Genomic DNA, 15,888 nt, shown 5'->3' with positions numbered 1-15,888 from the left:
ATGGCGGCTGCTGATTGGGAGCCTGAAGCAGATGCTGTAACCAGGTTGTACTCTGGAATGCTGATAGATGGGGGCGGGGCCAGACCTGGCTGGGCTGGGGCGAGCAATGAAGCCGCTGAAATAGAAGATGTAATGAAGGAGGGGATGGAGATTGGCACGAGATGCTGAAGGAGGAACTGCAATGGTGTTGAAGCAATTGTCTAAGCCATCTAAATAAGTGCTGCCAAGTGTTGCTGGTGTTGCTGAGCGAGCAGGGTTGGGGCGGCGAGTGAAATTCAGCTTTTCTGGGGTAAAATCGAAATTATGAAAATATCTTTAGTTCAGTAGCAGTGAAAACTGGAAGTGTACAGGATGGGAAAGTCCAGTAAAGTAGCAGTGCGAAGCCTGTTTCCAAAAATTAAACTTAAACAGAAACAACAAATTAGCCGTTTCTTAGTACTTGGAAGCAGTCTAAATCAGAATTGTACTTGAAAATGTTCCTGTTTAGAAAAATAAAATGAGCTTGGAAAATAACCCTTAATGATGCACAAATATCAAAAGAAAAAACCATATGTGTTTACCGGACTTGATTTCTGACTACAGGTGCTTGCTGTGGACAATTGAGGGCAGCTAATGTCCGGTTGTATATATATATATATATATATATATATATATATATATATATATATATATATATATATATATAAAATCCTATATAGTCCCTTATACCAGTGGTTCTCAAACTTTCTCATAGTGAGCCTCCCTGAGCTATGAAAAAAATAACTGCGCCTCACCAGTTTACTAAAACAATATATCAAACTGAATATCCTATATGTTGAAAAAAAATAAATAACACAGTAGAAGGGATTTGATCAATATAGAGCAGTATGAGTTTCAGAAGTATTAATTAAAAAAACCATGCAACGTATGTGTGACGAGGGCTGCCGAGAGCCGTCATGGGCCCCGGGGAAGGATTGGTATGTCCCGCTGCCGCCCCCCCCCCCCCCCGACTTTGTAGTATACTGTAGTCTAAACCAAGCTTCTAAACCAAGCAATAATACTTGCAATCTTAGCTGTGTCTGAGGAAGATAATTTCAACCGATACAGTATTTTGATAATGGGTTTGAAGGAAACTGTCAACTACGCGTAGAAGTTTAAATATCTCAATTAAAATCTACAGCAGGATAGTTTACTCTTTCTCAAAGTAGTTATGTTTAAGTTATTTACAGTGTTCATACTTTTTTTTAGGTAAGTGAATAAAATTTTTTTTTTGGTACAAACTCCACGTGTAATAGTCATTAATTGGAAGCTTACTTAACATCAAATAACATACGTTTTTAGCATAAACTACATTTTAATGGTGTTGCTATACATTATTTTATTTATCCAGTTTCAAAAATAAACCACTCATCTCTGTTCTTAACTAATGGTCAGTACTGGTAAATATATTTGTATTTTAAGCAGTATAACGGATCATTCTCTAATTGTGTTTACCACCAGCTGAAGAAAGTACTTTATTTATTTTACACAATACAATTCTTCTAACAAACTGCTGCAACAGGTTGTTTTGAGCAAATTATAGATCTTAATAATATAATAATTCATACTGTGGTATATATTGTGCAACTTTAGGGTTCTTTTAAAGTTTTTAAAAGTCTTTAAAAAAATACATAAAATTGCTATGCCTTTTTTTCAGCTTTTTGCTGTAGTAAAATATGAAATGCAAAAGTTTAAATCACTGTGTGAAAGGAAGTGTTTGACAGCGCCTGGATACACAATCATTACACAACAGAAGCACATCGGCTCGGTGTGCAGTACGGGAGTTTTTCTTTTTAATGTGGTGGTGGGAACGCAAAGGGTCTTGTGCAGGGCTAGTTGTTTTAAAATATTTTATATATATTAAAAAAAAAAAAAAGTTCCCCCTTCATCAGGGCCCCCCTTTGGGGTGTTGGGCCCCCTTCGAGGCGTTGGGCCCCGGGAAAATGTCCTCGTCCTCCCCACCCTCTCGGTGGGCCTGCGTGTGACGTATCACAGTTGCTAAGGAACATTAGCACGTTAAACAAAAGCTTTTTGCTTTATTTTATTTTAGTTATTTTTAAATATAATACATTTAAAATATATAATATTTTGTAATTTTTTTCAAATCATCCAACCTCTCCAAAAAAAAAAAAGGACCCACAGCTCACACCTCCCATGACACCTTGCCATGCCTCCCTTGGGAGGCACGCCCCATAGTTTGAGAGCCGCTGCCTTAAACCAATACAAAGTATATTTAACATTATCTCAAATATGTCTTAAAGTTGTTTATAGCATTGTCAATGTCAAGCAGATCAACTCCTCTGTTATAATATACTTTTAATATGTTCTTTCAACAGTTTAACTTAAAATTATTTTATAACATGTATTTCTAATTCAGATATTTCAATATAGCAATCTCTTTTATAAATTGTAATTTTATTTTACTTCATTGATATACACAGAAGGCAAGAGGTTAATTTTTAATTAGGCACTTGATGGGCAGCAAATGCAACCTTGAATATTAAAACAGTGGACTGCTCATATATTTACTTAATGTTATTATATTAGGTTTCTTATTTATTTAAATACTTTTGTTTTTTCTTACTATAATCGAACCTAGTTCTATTGCTTCTGGCTTATTAACTCTGTTCCATAGAGTTTGCCATTCTGCTCTCGCTGGATCAGAATGTTTTAAGGCTCTGAATCTAATTAAAAAGATGCTTTTGCCTGACAAGGGAGGTTTGGAACTTTCAGCAGGCCGGCCTGACCTTCAATGCAATGAACTTCTTCACACAGGCCTTACACAGATCTGCTAATAATATTTTCTACTGGTTTTATATTCTTTAAAACACATTATTACATTCTCTACCCATCTCTACATTCTCATTCCCATCATCAGTGGGCAAACACATTTCAACTGAATCTGGGTCCATCAAAGAACCGCACACCCTTGCAACCGAGGCCTTCCATGCAAAGGGATCTAATGACTTACAGCACAAAAGGGGCGTGCCAGAACCGTCTGTGACAATCTAAAGACAAAAGCAAACTGGTATTTGCATTGCAAAGTTTGGCAGGCACTAAACTTTAAAAACAAAAACAAAAAATGAAACTCTGTTTATTGATTTTTCTTGATTTTCTCAAAAAATGCAAAAATAATATAAAAAGCTAAAACATTACCTTGAGACAGATAGCCAGATCACAGCAAAACACAAACACAATAATAATAACAACACAATGATACTCCCTTTAGCAGGTCTAAAGGATTGTCTATTTAAAGACATTACCTTAAAGTGCAGTTTTGGCAAAATTGCCAGGACTATACTTAGTTAACCTTGTTATGAAACACAATGTTTCATCAAGCCTAATTGACAAATAAACCCTTTCCTTATCCAAGCAAATTTCCTTACAGAAAGTCGTTGCAACAGTCACTTATCAATAACCATTTTGGCCGTGAGTCTTGCAGTATGGCAGAGAAGCATAAAACTATGCATTCTGTGTGACCCTCTGCTGTCCCAGGAAGAGCCAAACCAATGCATTATTTGCATTCAGCCTTCAGTGGCACAGCGGAATGTGCTTACATAGCCAATATTTTCTGAATCTTGCTGACACACATCCATTGATTGTCCTCTCCAGGGAGACTGGGCCATCCTGTCCCCTTGAACTGCAGGCTGCCTCGTCCCGTTGGCTCCAGAATTCTGCAGTGTTGCAGAAGGCTCCTTTTCAAAGCCTGCCGGTCTCCAATAACCCAGCAATTACTCTTTCTTTGATATTTTGCTACTGATAATCAACATATCTTTTTCAGCTTTTTCTTTTGGTCTTATAGTTAGTGTGAGCAGCCCACCTGCCGAGGCTAGGGACAGTAAGATGAATGGTAAAATACAGTCTCTTATTTATTATAACACGCACACACACACACACACACACACACACACACACACACACACACACACACACACACACACATATATACATTTAAAGGCAGACGATCATGCCTGGGGTCTTTGTAATTGAAGCCCAGCGTGGTGCTCAGTGTGCAGTCAGCTTATCACTTGATTACGAGAGTACTGTAAAAAGACCCCTCCCCCTTTTGAAATAACCTCCTTCAACATTACAGGGTAATCAGGAATTAAAGATCACATATACACTTCTCTCGCATAACCTAACTAAATAACTGGGTTATTCAAGTTCAACTCACTTACTGTAACCGGATGAAAAAAAAGTACTAGAAAAGAAATAACTATACCCTATGCAATGTTTTAAAGTGAATTCACGTGTTTAACAGTTGGCCTGTACATGCCAACAGAAACAGAACAGTTAATTTTGTTTCCCTGTACTGAGAATTTAAAATGAAACATCTCTGAGGAGTTCAAATATGTGAAGTGGCGTCTCAGGCATCTTTTTCTTTTATATTTCCATTTGAAGGTTTTCAGCAACAAATCTTGGAAATCTGAACTTGCATGAATTGTACACATTCAGCTGTTAACTGTGCAACAGCTGCAGGTAATAATGAACATATTCGCCTCCTAAAATCAACTGATTAAATAAACACCTTCTGGCTGATACATTTAACATTTAGAATAAAATAATCAAAGTATGAAGCAACTAGCTTCATACCCAAATAATATATTTTAAAGCTACGAATGGAAAAAAAGTACTGTCTCATCAAATGATACCTCTAGGATTTAAAATGGTGTATGCTCCTGAAAGATACAATTGTTTCATTTCCTTAGTCACAGGCCAAATTGCGTAAACATACCTCACTGTTAGTTTCTGATGTTTTTACACAATTCATTGTCTTTACCCTTGCAAATTGTTCCAGAGGGATTTTTTGGCTACTGAAGAAAATTGCAATGTTTAAATGCATGGCCAAAAACGTCACAAAATAATTTCAGTCTTTGTATTGCCAAAGACAGACCTAAAAGGCTACAAGATCGCTGGGGTGGAGCTGGGGGTGGAGATGTTATTTGTTATGGCATTGACGCTGATGCTATTACTTCTATGTGTGATTTAGTTTGCAGTCCTGAGGTTCAAAGTGTGAAGCAATTGTTTGGAATCATCGACTGTAAATGTAGTAAGACTGGCATTAAAACTCTCATTATTTCTTACCATATGTTACAATGAAATAACTGTTTTAGAAAATGCTGTTTGAACAGCTCTGGTGACAGAAGTAATCTATGTGTTCCGTACAGGTATTCTCACACTGCCTAGTTAACAGTCATCAAATGACTTGACTCGGGTCCCTGCAAGAAGACTCGACTCAACTTGAGTCTCTACTCAAAAGATTCGACTCGACTCGAGTCTCTGCTCAAAAGATTTGACTCGACTCGAGTCCCTGCAAGAAGATTCGACTCAACTCGAGTCTCCTGAAAAGATTTGACTCGACTCGAGTTTCTGCTCAAAAGATTCGACTCGACTCGAGTTTCTGCTCAAAAGATTTGACTCGACTCGAGTCCCTGCAAGAAGATTCGACTCGACTCGAGTCTCTGCTCAAAAGATTCAACTCGACTCGAGTCTCTGCTCAAAAGATTCCACTCAACTCGAGTCTCTGCTCAAAAGATTCGACTCGACTCGAGTCTCTGCTCAAAAGATTCGACTTGACTTGAGCCCTGGCCCAGAAGTCTCCACTTGACTTGAGTCATAGTCTTTATGATAAGATAAATTACACATTCAGTTTAGTTTTCAATAACCACAGCCCCTTCTTCTGGTGCGTACAAGCCCTGCCTCTTTATGAGAGAGAGGAGCACGTGACAACATAGAGGCAGAAAGAAGAGCGTCAGCGGCATGGAAGATAAATCTAGAGTACCTGCCTCGTCAAGTTCACATGAACTGTGGAGTAGACAGGGAGAAATAAGCAGTCTGCATCCTACCAGCACTTAAAATAAACTGTGTCTAAAATAACTTAAATAGTTTTTGGTCATTTTTTATTATTTCTTACCAATCAATACTTATTTGGTGGGTCAATCAACAGATTTTTATTTACGTAAGCTTAAAACTTAAATGCGGTAGGAACATTTTTGAAATCTGGCTGTGAGTACATTCGTATATCAGTGATATTGGGACTGTCTGTAGACCACCTTGGTGATTTTTGGTCTGTAATGCTGATGTTTGAGTGAATTTACAGCCAGTGACATTGGTACATAATATGTCCCAATCACTTATCCAAATTAAAACAAAGGTTGAAGTTAATAACAGGATTTTCCATTTTGCTATGTTTTTATTTAGAGCATTTTATTTTTAACACACCAATCATGCTATGCACGGGATGACATTGACAAGATAAGAGATATAGGAATGTTTGGAAATGCTGTTCTGTGATTTCTCATATTTGATTTATAATATGTTTTAAAAAAATGTTTTAGAAAGCAAAAAGTAACTTCCAAAAAAGCAAAATTTTGCTAAAATTGTAAACTGTTTTTAAAATCCAAACTACCACTTGCGAATCCAAACTCAAGTACAAGCTTATAAACTTAAAAAAAAAAAATGTTGTGTGCGCGGAATATAACGTAACAATGCACTGTACAAGAAATGAACACACCAACAACTTTCTGGAGCTTTAATTGTATTTTTATTTTTCCCTTAGCCTAGAGCCACTTGCCAGATTGGGGGGAAACCAAAGCCATGGGGGAAAAAATAGGGGGAAATGTTGCATGGGGGGGGGGACGTGGGGGGAAATATTTTTCAAATTGGGGGCTTCAGCTAAAAATGGGGGATTTTATGTCCTCTGTCGTGAGCTCCTTAGTACTTTCCCATAGTGTTCTCATGATCTTTTAAAAATATTAACCCTACCTTATGACAGTGATGGCTTACTGCAATAGCCAATAGTATACGCCTTTTACAATAAGTCCCGCCTTACACTTGATTCCTCCACAATCCACACAGGCATACTCCTCCACTGCATTGAATATAGTAGATAGGTAACATGTAGATTTTGTATGACTTCTCTTGATTTACAGAAAATATTTTCATAGAAATTCTGTGATACATTATTATTATTATTATTATTATTATTATTATTATTATTATTATTATTATTATTATTATTATACATTAATTGTGGTAGAGAAGCATTGAGATTTAAAGGATTAACAAATCAACAAACAAACATATAGCAGTTGCTTCATTTAAAAAAAAAATTTAAAAAATCTACTGCATTTATGGTTTAGTTAAATTTAACAATGCCTCATAAATAATGTTACAGTTTATTCAATTATCTAAAAACATTGACAAAGTACACAAAATATACAGGAGTCATTAACACTTTAATCATCCTTGTCTATTCCTTCTCAAGGTTGTCAGTCAGTGAAGGCAGTGAAGTCAAGGTTGTCAGTCAGTGAAGTCAGGAAGCCTGGATGTTAAATATTTCAGCCAACCACACATATACTCCAGAAATTCACAAGCCACATTTACAGCATTTCTAGCAGCGAGGACTAGAAAACTTTCTTCGTGATGCCTAATATTTTAATTAATTACAGCAACACCTGAATTATTTTTGAATCCTAGGGCAGTAAATACACGCAATAGGTATTGTGTAAATGGGGGAAAAGTCTGAAAATAGGGGGAAATTGGTTCACCAATAGGGGGATTTTATGAGTAGCATCTGGCCACCCTGCCACTGGCACTATATCACACGGTACAGATGATCAATGAAACTGTTGCACGGTCATCTTTTTTTTTTCCAGAATTCCCAAATTGAGTTAATCAGATCTAGATTTGATTAATTTAATACATCAGGATTTGCATCATAGATAGATGTTTTAGAGTTAGTTAGATTAAAAATGTTTTGCTTTTTGATTTGCAGCATGATTTTGGAAATAGGCACAATCAACATTGTCAGATGAAAGGAGGTTGAGGACAGAACTGTATTGTTTGCAATGAATTTTTAAGAAGTGGTCTGTGGATTTTGTCATAGTGGGTGAACAGATCAATTATTATACTGGTGAAAAAAAAAAAAAATTGTTCATTTTTGCTGCTGGGGTATTTTGCATGTGTTTATGAAACAGCAGCTACAATACCAGTCTTTTACGTTAGTCAGGTTACTCAAAATACAATTGACTTCTTAGTATTACCGTACATTTGCACATTTAAACTACATTAATGATTTTATTTTGACAAAGTACTGGGATTTTATTGTGCTAAGTATAGGTGATTAAAGGTTTATGATGCAATGTGTTCTTTGTGAAATATTTTTGTTATTTTTTTAAATGCATTAGTAAACAACTATTTTTTATCTGAAAATAAAGGAAATTACTTACCAGTATTGTGTAACACGCATTATTATGCTAAACTCTTAAGCCTTTCAAGATGCATTTCTTTCTGTAATATTAAGCGAATTAGGTTCAGTTTATTGATTTTGAACTGGAGCATTCATGTGTGAGTACGCAATGGTTTTAAAACTCTGATTTCACCTAAGTTGCATTACTTGGACTGTTTTCCTTGTAGCTGCTATGTTTTAAGCTTAGAAGCAAGATCTCTACATCACATATCAAATTAAATGCCACAAAATTCCCTTTCATATGGTTAAGGGAATTAAGCTTGACATGTCAAAGACTCGACTCGACTCGAGCTCGGCATGTCAAAGACTCGACTCGAGTTTGGCATGTCAAAGACTCGACTCGACTCGAGCTCGGCATGTCAAAGACTCGACTCGACTCGAGCTCGGTATGTCAAAGACTCGACTCGACTCGAGCTCGGCATGTCAAAGACTCGACTCGACTCGAGCTCGGCATGTCAAAGACTCGACTCGACTCGAGCTCGGCATGTCAAAGACTCGACTCGAGCTCGGCATGCCAAAGACTCAACTCGACTCGAGCCCGGCATGTCAAAGACTTGACTCGAGCTCGAGCTCGGCATGTCAAAGACTTGACTCGAGCTCGAGCTCGGCATGTCAAAGACTTGACTCGAGCTCGGCATGTCAAAGACTCGACTCGAGCTCGGCATGTCAAAGACTTGACTCGAGCTCGAGCTCGGCATGTCAAAGACTCGACTCGAGCTCGGCATGTCAAAGACTCGACTCGAGCTCGGCATGCCAAAGACTCGACTCGACTCGAGCTCGGCATGTCAAAGACTCGACTCGACTCGAGCTCGGCATGTCAAAGACTTGACTCGAGCTCGGCATGTCAAAGACTCGACTCGAGCTCGGCATGTCAAAGACTCGACTGGACTCGAGCTCGGCATGCCAAAGACTCAACTCGACTCGACTCGAGCTTGGCATGTCAAAGACTCGACTCGACTCGACTCAAGTCTTGCCTCCCGGTGATTCGACTCAACTTGAGTCCCAATTTTTGTGACTCGATTACAACACTGGTACCAGCTGATGGGCTTTTTTTCATGATAGCTGAAAATCTACTTCCTTGCTCAGAATAATACTAAATATTCAGTGAAGATGGAGTGGCAAATTTCAACTCATAGTCTGTCCTGTCTGTTTCCTTTATTTAATTGTAACACTGACCACCAATGTTAGGAATAAAAGACAAAAAACTTTGCAACACATATCGGTTTAAACATTTACATTTTTTTTAAATATGAGGTTATGTTTTAGCCTGTGGTGTGTGTTCTTGAACAGCAGCACATAAAATAAAAGTTCTTTGGACTTTTCACCGGATGCAAATTCCTTCCTATTTATATACCTACTATATCCCACTGAGATGTAACATCTCTTTCCAGTAGGAGGTCCTAATGTAGCTGTATGAAGGGGAAGTAAGTATTGTAAATAAAACACACAAAAAGAAAATTTATTTATTTGTCTATATCTATTTGTGTTCCAGATTGTCCTGAACTTTACAACAATGGATCTTTACAAAAGCAGTTTGTGCTGGTATGACTACATAGAAGTCAGAGATGGCTACTGGAGGAAAGCACCCTTACTTGGTAATAAATCTTTTTTTAAATTGTGCATTTGCACCAACTTACATATCCTAGAAGGTGTTGTAACTACAGTATCCCTAACTGTTACATATAAAACTGCTTTGCAGTTTTACATTTTAAATATTTGCAAGCTTTCATATAGGAGGCTGTGTGGTCCAGTGGTTAAAAAAAGGACTTGTAACCAGGAGGTTCCCGGTTCAAATCCCACCTCAGCCACTGACTCATTGTGTGACCCTGAGCAAGTCACTTAACCTCCTTGTGCTCCGTCTTTCGGGTGAGACGTAGTTGTAAGTGACTCTGCAGCTGATGCATAGTTCACACACCCTAGTCTCTGTAAGTCGCCTTGGATAAAGGCGTCTGCTAACTAAACAAATAATAATAATGTAAGCCTTAATGGATATGGACATGCAAATCTTATACTAACATATACTAATGGCTGAATTATGTTTAATGTTTTACTAAATTATATGGATCTGTAACATTTGTTTCTTTATTACCGTCAAGGAAAATGCTTCAGTTACTTCATTGAAACATTATCAGACATCAGTTAGGTAGCTGGGTAGCCTACATGACTTTTTGAAAATCCCCTCTTATCGTATTCAAATTTACATCTACAAATTGTGAAAAACTACAATGTGTAAACTTAATTAGTTAGAAGTAGTTTGAGAACCAAGCCCTATATGAATTGAGGCTCCTTGACATGTCTGAAGTAGGTTATTTTCTAACTTAGAAGCCTATGACTTACAAGCTAAAGAGGGCATGAAATTCAAAATGAGAACCACTTAAAAAAATGCTGTGATACTGTTGAGGACCCCTTTAAATATACTACTCAGTCCCTCACCATGAAACACTTTGTTGTAAACAAAGAGAAGGTGATGTATGTGGCTTGAGGTCAAGTAAGGTCAACTTAATGGGAACACATATTGTTTCTTTCTTCATATAAAAGGTGATTTATTTAGTATGGCCTTAAACGCCATGTTCATTTCATTTGTTGCCATGGGGACCACATTTTGTTTCCTCGCAGTGGTTAATTTGAATCTACAATTACTTCCATTTTTTAAACAAGTAAAGAGAAGATCTCACATGTCAGTGTCTAACATATTCAATCTCCACTGACAAAAAACAAAACAAAAAGTAAGCAGCCTTTGTCTTTTACAGGTAGATTCTGTGGGGACAAAGTCCCGGAGGTTCTGACATCTACAGAGAGTCGGATGTGGATAGAGTTCCGCAGTAGCAGTAACTGGGTGGGGAAAGGCTTTGCTGCTGTCTATGAAGGTATTCTAAGATGATATATTATGCACTCAATAAGTAAAGCAATAAAGAATGACAGTATGCTCACTATAATGAAAAATAGAATTAATAATCATTCAGTGTAAATCAAACACAAATCTAATTGCAGGTTTATACATGGCATTACCTGTATTGGGTCTTCTTCACATCATTTAAGTAGTTGTAGAGGGAATACAGTCAACATATTTTAAAGAGGACAGTCCTCAAAAGCTTTGGATTTTAATTGGAACTATACGGTTTACAAAAAATATATTTTCTGGTCCTTGGGAGTTCGTTATAATGAGAGCTGGCTGTAGAAAGTGTTAACCTCTGACTGCTATAAAATATCCTAAATACAGAGTCTTGGAGCAGAATGCTTTATTCAGTGCAGTGACTTCTGAACCAGGAAGCCTGCCAACCAGATTTGAGCCTCCTGACAACCATGTTCTAAATCAATTTTTTATCAGCCATCTGCGGAGGTGAGATCAGCAAAGACGCAGGCCAGATTCAATCCCCCAACTACCCAGATGACTACAGACCAATGAAGGACTGTGTATGGAAGATAACAGTGGCAGAAAACTACAATGTGGGATTAAGTTTTCAGGCTTTTGAGGTAAAAGCTTTGAATTATTCTCTTTTTCTAAGGCCTTAGGAGCACTGGATTATTATCAGTTGATTAATTTTAGCTACTCCCCTCACCTCTCTGGCTTACTTTTATCATAGTACCACACACGTACAGAAGCACACACACACACTCACACATTTATTTTACAATATATTAAAATAAATGGGCCCTCTGCTTCTCTTTGCAACTTGCTATAAAAGCAGAGCAGAGCCTGAGAAAAAGTTTCAAGGAAATCACTGGTGTTTTGTGATATGTAATCTATGTCTGTTAGTTTTCTTGCTTCCCTAAATGGTCAGCAGTGGCAGAGTGAGCAATTAAAAAGCAGTACCTGTAAGTACAGCGTGAAACAATGGAAGATGACCATCTCAGCAACAGTAAGCTCATTGAGTGGCATAATCTGTAAATCAGATTACTGTGTATGTTTGTCTATTTAGAGTGTGTTCTAATTACTGAAAATCATTCTATTTTTGTTCTTGAATAAAGTGACAAATTAAAAAATAAAAGAGCCTCTTGTTTGTGTAGATAAGCCTTAATTCTATCAAAACCTAGGCAAAGCATAATAACTTCTTGTTATTAAAGCATTGCATTTTATGGATTACTTTCTTCAGCCTGTATATTTTGAGGTATGTGTTTTTCCAGCACTATTAACCCCCATGAACTTTAAACAAAAAATAATAACGCATTATAGCACATGAAATATGCCATGAATGAATCAATTTTACATATTTGCCATTAAATGCAAACACATTAAAATTGATGCTTCTAGCCTTTCCCCCCTCAGCAGTGACTTTTGGCATTATGGGGTACAAACTTATGAGGAATCAATTCACAAATGCTTTTTGATTAGTCTGCAAAGCAGCCTAGTCGCAGATGACTGCTCTTTGATTTTTTGCCACTGTATACGTCCAAAGATGTTTCAATACAAAAAGTGGTTAAATGACACTAGCTGGCAAACTTTTGTCAAAATTATTGCTGTTGAAAATATGTTAAATTCACCATGTGTGTTTTTGAATGATCACTTTACTTAAAACAAATTAGAAACCCTAATACCAACCTTACAGAAAGTGCAGGACAGAACCGAAAGTAAAGTGAATAAATAACCCTCGTAGCTTTCATCGGCTTGTGACGCATAGGACTTCTTCAGTGTACACAGTGTAGCGGAATTCCAGGTTCAGTCTCAGTCTATCCAGTGAAACATTGGCAACATTCATAGGAAGCACACTGGCAACAAACCATCGTTTCATTCACACAAATGTAAGGATTTAGAAGAGGGCGGCCTGCAAGCAGAATATGAAATTCTAACCCCACAACTCAATTAGTACAGGTGCTGACACTTGTTAGTTTTGGAAGTTCTGTGATCTGTAAGACACTGTTTATGTTGGACAAGATCCCAGCCTTAAAACTGCTATGTAAATGTTTTCATATGTTAATAATTGAGAAAGCCACATGCTGGTGAAAGATAATATTGTTTTCATGATAAGATGATTAATGTTTTATTAAGTAAAAATATGAGTAGTATTAATATCTCTTATTATATAGTCTCTATAATAATACTGAATTGTTTCATAATAGAACAATATTGTCAATTTTCTGTCAACCTATAATTTTCTTTTCATTTTTTAACAGCAATAGACATGCAGCACTAATACTACAGTAACTCAATTTGTAAAGGATTTGAGAATCCAGGATTTGCAGGAGTTATTGAATAATACAAAAAATAGGGTACATTGGGATTATTATTAAAACCATAAGCAAGTATGAGAATGGAAAGAGTATGCTCTGATATTGATCTCTTGTATGTTCTGGCAGATTGAGAGACATGATAACTGTGCCTATGACTACCTGGAGGTGAGAGATGGGAACACAGAGAACAGCCCTCTGATTGGCCGTTTTTGTGGCTATGATAAGCCAGAGGATATCCGATCTACCTCAAATATCTTATGGATGAAATTCATTTCGGATGGAACAGTCAACAAGGCTGGATTTGCTGCAAACTTCTTCAAAGGTACAATCTTTATGAAATGAGACATTTTTGTTTTATCACTTTCTAGCAGGATAGCGTCAGGAAGGAGGCTCAAAGACAAAAAAAGCTGCAGTTTAAGCGCTGTTGCGCATTTTTAGTAACCCTAAACCGGAAAAAATAAACAGGAACAAATAAACAGGCACAAGGGCCAAAATAACAGGTTTAAACAAAACAATATTTACTACCGACTGTAGGCTGGGCATTCGCCTTCACTACAGACCTCCCAACACAGTATACACACAGTTCCAAACTCACCTACACACCAACCCCCAAACAAAGCCTTTTCCCCTCCCTAAATACCATGTGGCTGGAGCCTAATTAACCATTAATAATTCAATTAAGACTCCAGCCACATTCTCACATGTATTATGGCAGGGAGGATTTTAACCCCCTCCCTACCAACCCTATATTCACACCACACAGACATACACAATTTACATTTAGGGCTTTCGCCCTGCCACACACTTCTTCCACAAAACGATGCCCTTTTTTTAAATGTATAGCTACATTAATGCAAATAAATAAATAAATAAATAAATACATTTAAAGAACCACCTAGAAAATAAGCAAAAAAGAAATACAAAAATAAAAAATAAGCAAAACATGCTTTTAATATGTCTATTGTTTATTGGTTTAATAACTACGAGACTGTTGTTTTAAACTGAAGGCCAGTACAATTGTGTGGGCGATCCTATTCAAACTTCAGTTTAAGGTATTTAGAAATATAACAAATGCAATATGTTTCCGAAACTATGGAAACCTTTGTGGCAGTAGCACATACATATATGGCAGCAATGTGGAGTAGTGGTTAGAGCTCTGGACTCTTGACCGGGGGGTCGTGGTTTCAATCCCAGGTAGGAGACATTGCTGCTGTACCCTTGAGCAAGGTATTTTACCTAGATTTGCTCCAGTAAAAACCCAACTGTATAAATGGGTAATTGTATGTTAAAATAATGTGATATCTTGTAACAATTGGAAGTTGCCCTGGATAAGGGCGTCTGCTAAGAAATGAATAATAATAAAAAATATATATATATAAATCCCATAGATGTGTCTTGCTCAAATCTCTTATTTTAGGAAGATTATGTACGTTGGTGAGGGAATCTTTATTTTTGTCAGAATTATCTTTGACTGCAACAGGTGCTTAGTTGACAGTGCACTGTAGCTGCTATCTGATATAATGAAAATTAAGAACTAAAATAGCAGTGTTTTTGATGGTGCCATTTGAACTTTAAGTTCAGTTTTTATTACTAGAAGGGCATTCAATCTACACAACTATCAAACTGTGATTCTGAAGAAAAAGAAAACCTATAAATTACAGTGCTGTTACTCTCTTAATGTTACATAGTAAAACACAAATCATTATAAAAAAAGAAACTTGTATACACCAAGCATTATTTATTTCTTAATTTTAGGACGCCTAATGTCTGGAATAAGCTATGTGAAAAAGAGTCAGTGTTTCCATAATGTTTGCTATACCACACTACTACTCCCACCTTAATCCCCAAACTCCTTAGCTCCAAACAACAGCTCTAATATATATACAAATAAAATTAATTATAACACAGCCTGGGGAACTAGGCAGGTCTGAATCCCAAAGCCTTGGGTTTGATACTGCCTTCTTGCAGCAAGTTATTAGAAAAAGGTAAGATAACAGATTTCTTCACAGTCAATGCTTATTGCTTTGTGCTTAGACAGTAACAGGAGAGGCTTAAGAGATAAATAAATAAATAAATAAAGTAGCAGTACAAACAATTCTGGTCTGTGCAAAAGTCTCACAAAGTCTTAATTGTATGATTATGAATAACTTTTGCAAGGATTGTGCATTTAAAATATGTTATACTCTTTACAAATCCAAAGTGCACAAATAATAATGACTTAATACAAGTTAGTAAATCTATTGAATAGTTGCTATTATAACTTTATAGGAGTACATTATTTATTGTAACTGTAGTAAGGATGTACTGCTTTAACTTTGCATTAGCTTTAGCACTGTTCAGAATGCTCCCACTCAGCAGTATTGATGATGTTTTAAGATCAACCTGGCCCTGCCCAAGGACCATTATGGTCTCAATTAGGTAGCCTCATGGGTAACCTTTTAATAATAATT

General features: G+C 36.8%; 1 protein-coding gene across 4 annotated transcripts in view; it reads left to right on the top strand.

The window, feature by feature from the left end:
• LOC117420411 (tolloid-like protein 1) overlaps positions 1-15,888 on the top strand; it is an 87,776-nt gene that overhangs the window by 52,349 nt on the left and 19,539 nt on the right. For all 4 annotated transcript variants that reach the window (XR_009329597.1, XM_059031141.1, XM_059031147.1 and 1 more), the window contains 4 exons: positions 9,762-9,864; positions 11,020-11,136; positions 11,598-11,743; positions 13,565-13,760. Coding sequence is in view for 3 of the 4 variants with exons in the window: in XM_059031141.1 (XP_058887124.1) it covers positions 9,762-9,864; positions 11,020-11,136; positions 11,598-11,743; positions 13,565-13,760 (562 nt within the window). In the remaining variant the exon portion in view is untranslated. The remainder of the gene's footprint in view (positions 1-9,761; positions 9,865-11,019; positions 11,137-11,597; positions 11,744-13,564; positions 13,761-15,888) is intronic.

Source organism: Acipenser ruthenus, chromosome 1, assembly GCF_902713425.1.
Source record: "Acipenser ruthenus chromosome 1, fAciRut3.2 maternal haplotype, whole genome shotgun sequence".
Lineage (NCBI taxonomy): Eukaryota > Metazoa > Chordata > Actinopteri > Acipenseriformes > Acipenseridae > Acipenser > Acipenser ruthenus.
Note: the sequence above shows the minus strand (reverse complement) of the source record. Positions and strands in the feature narration are given on the sequence as shown.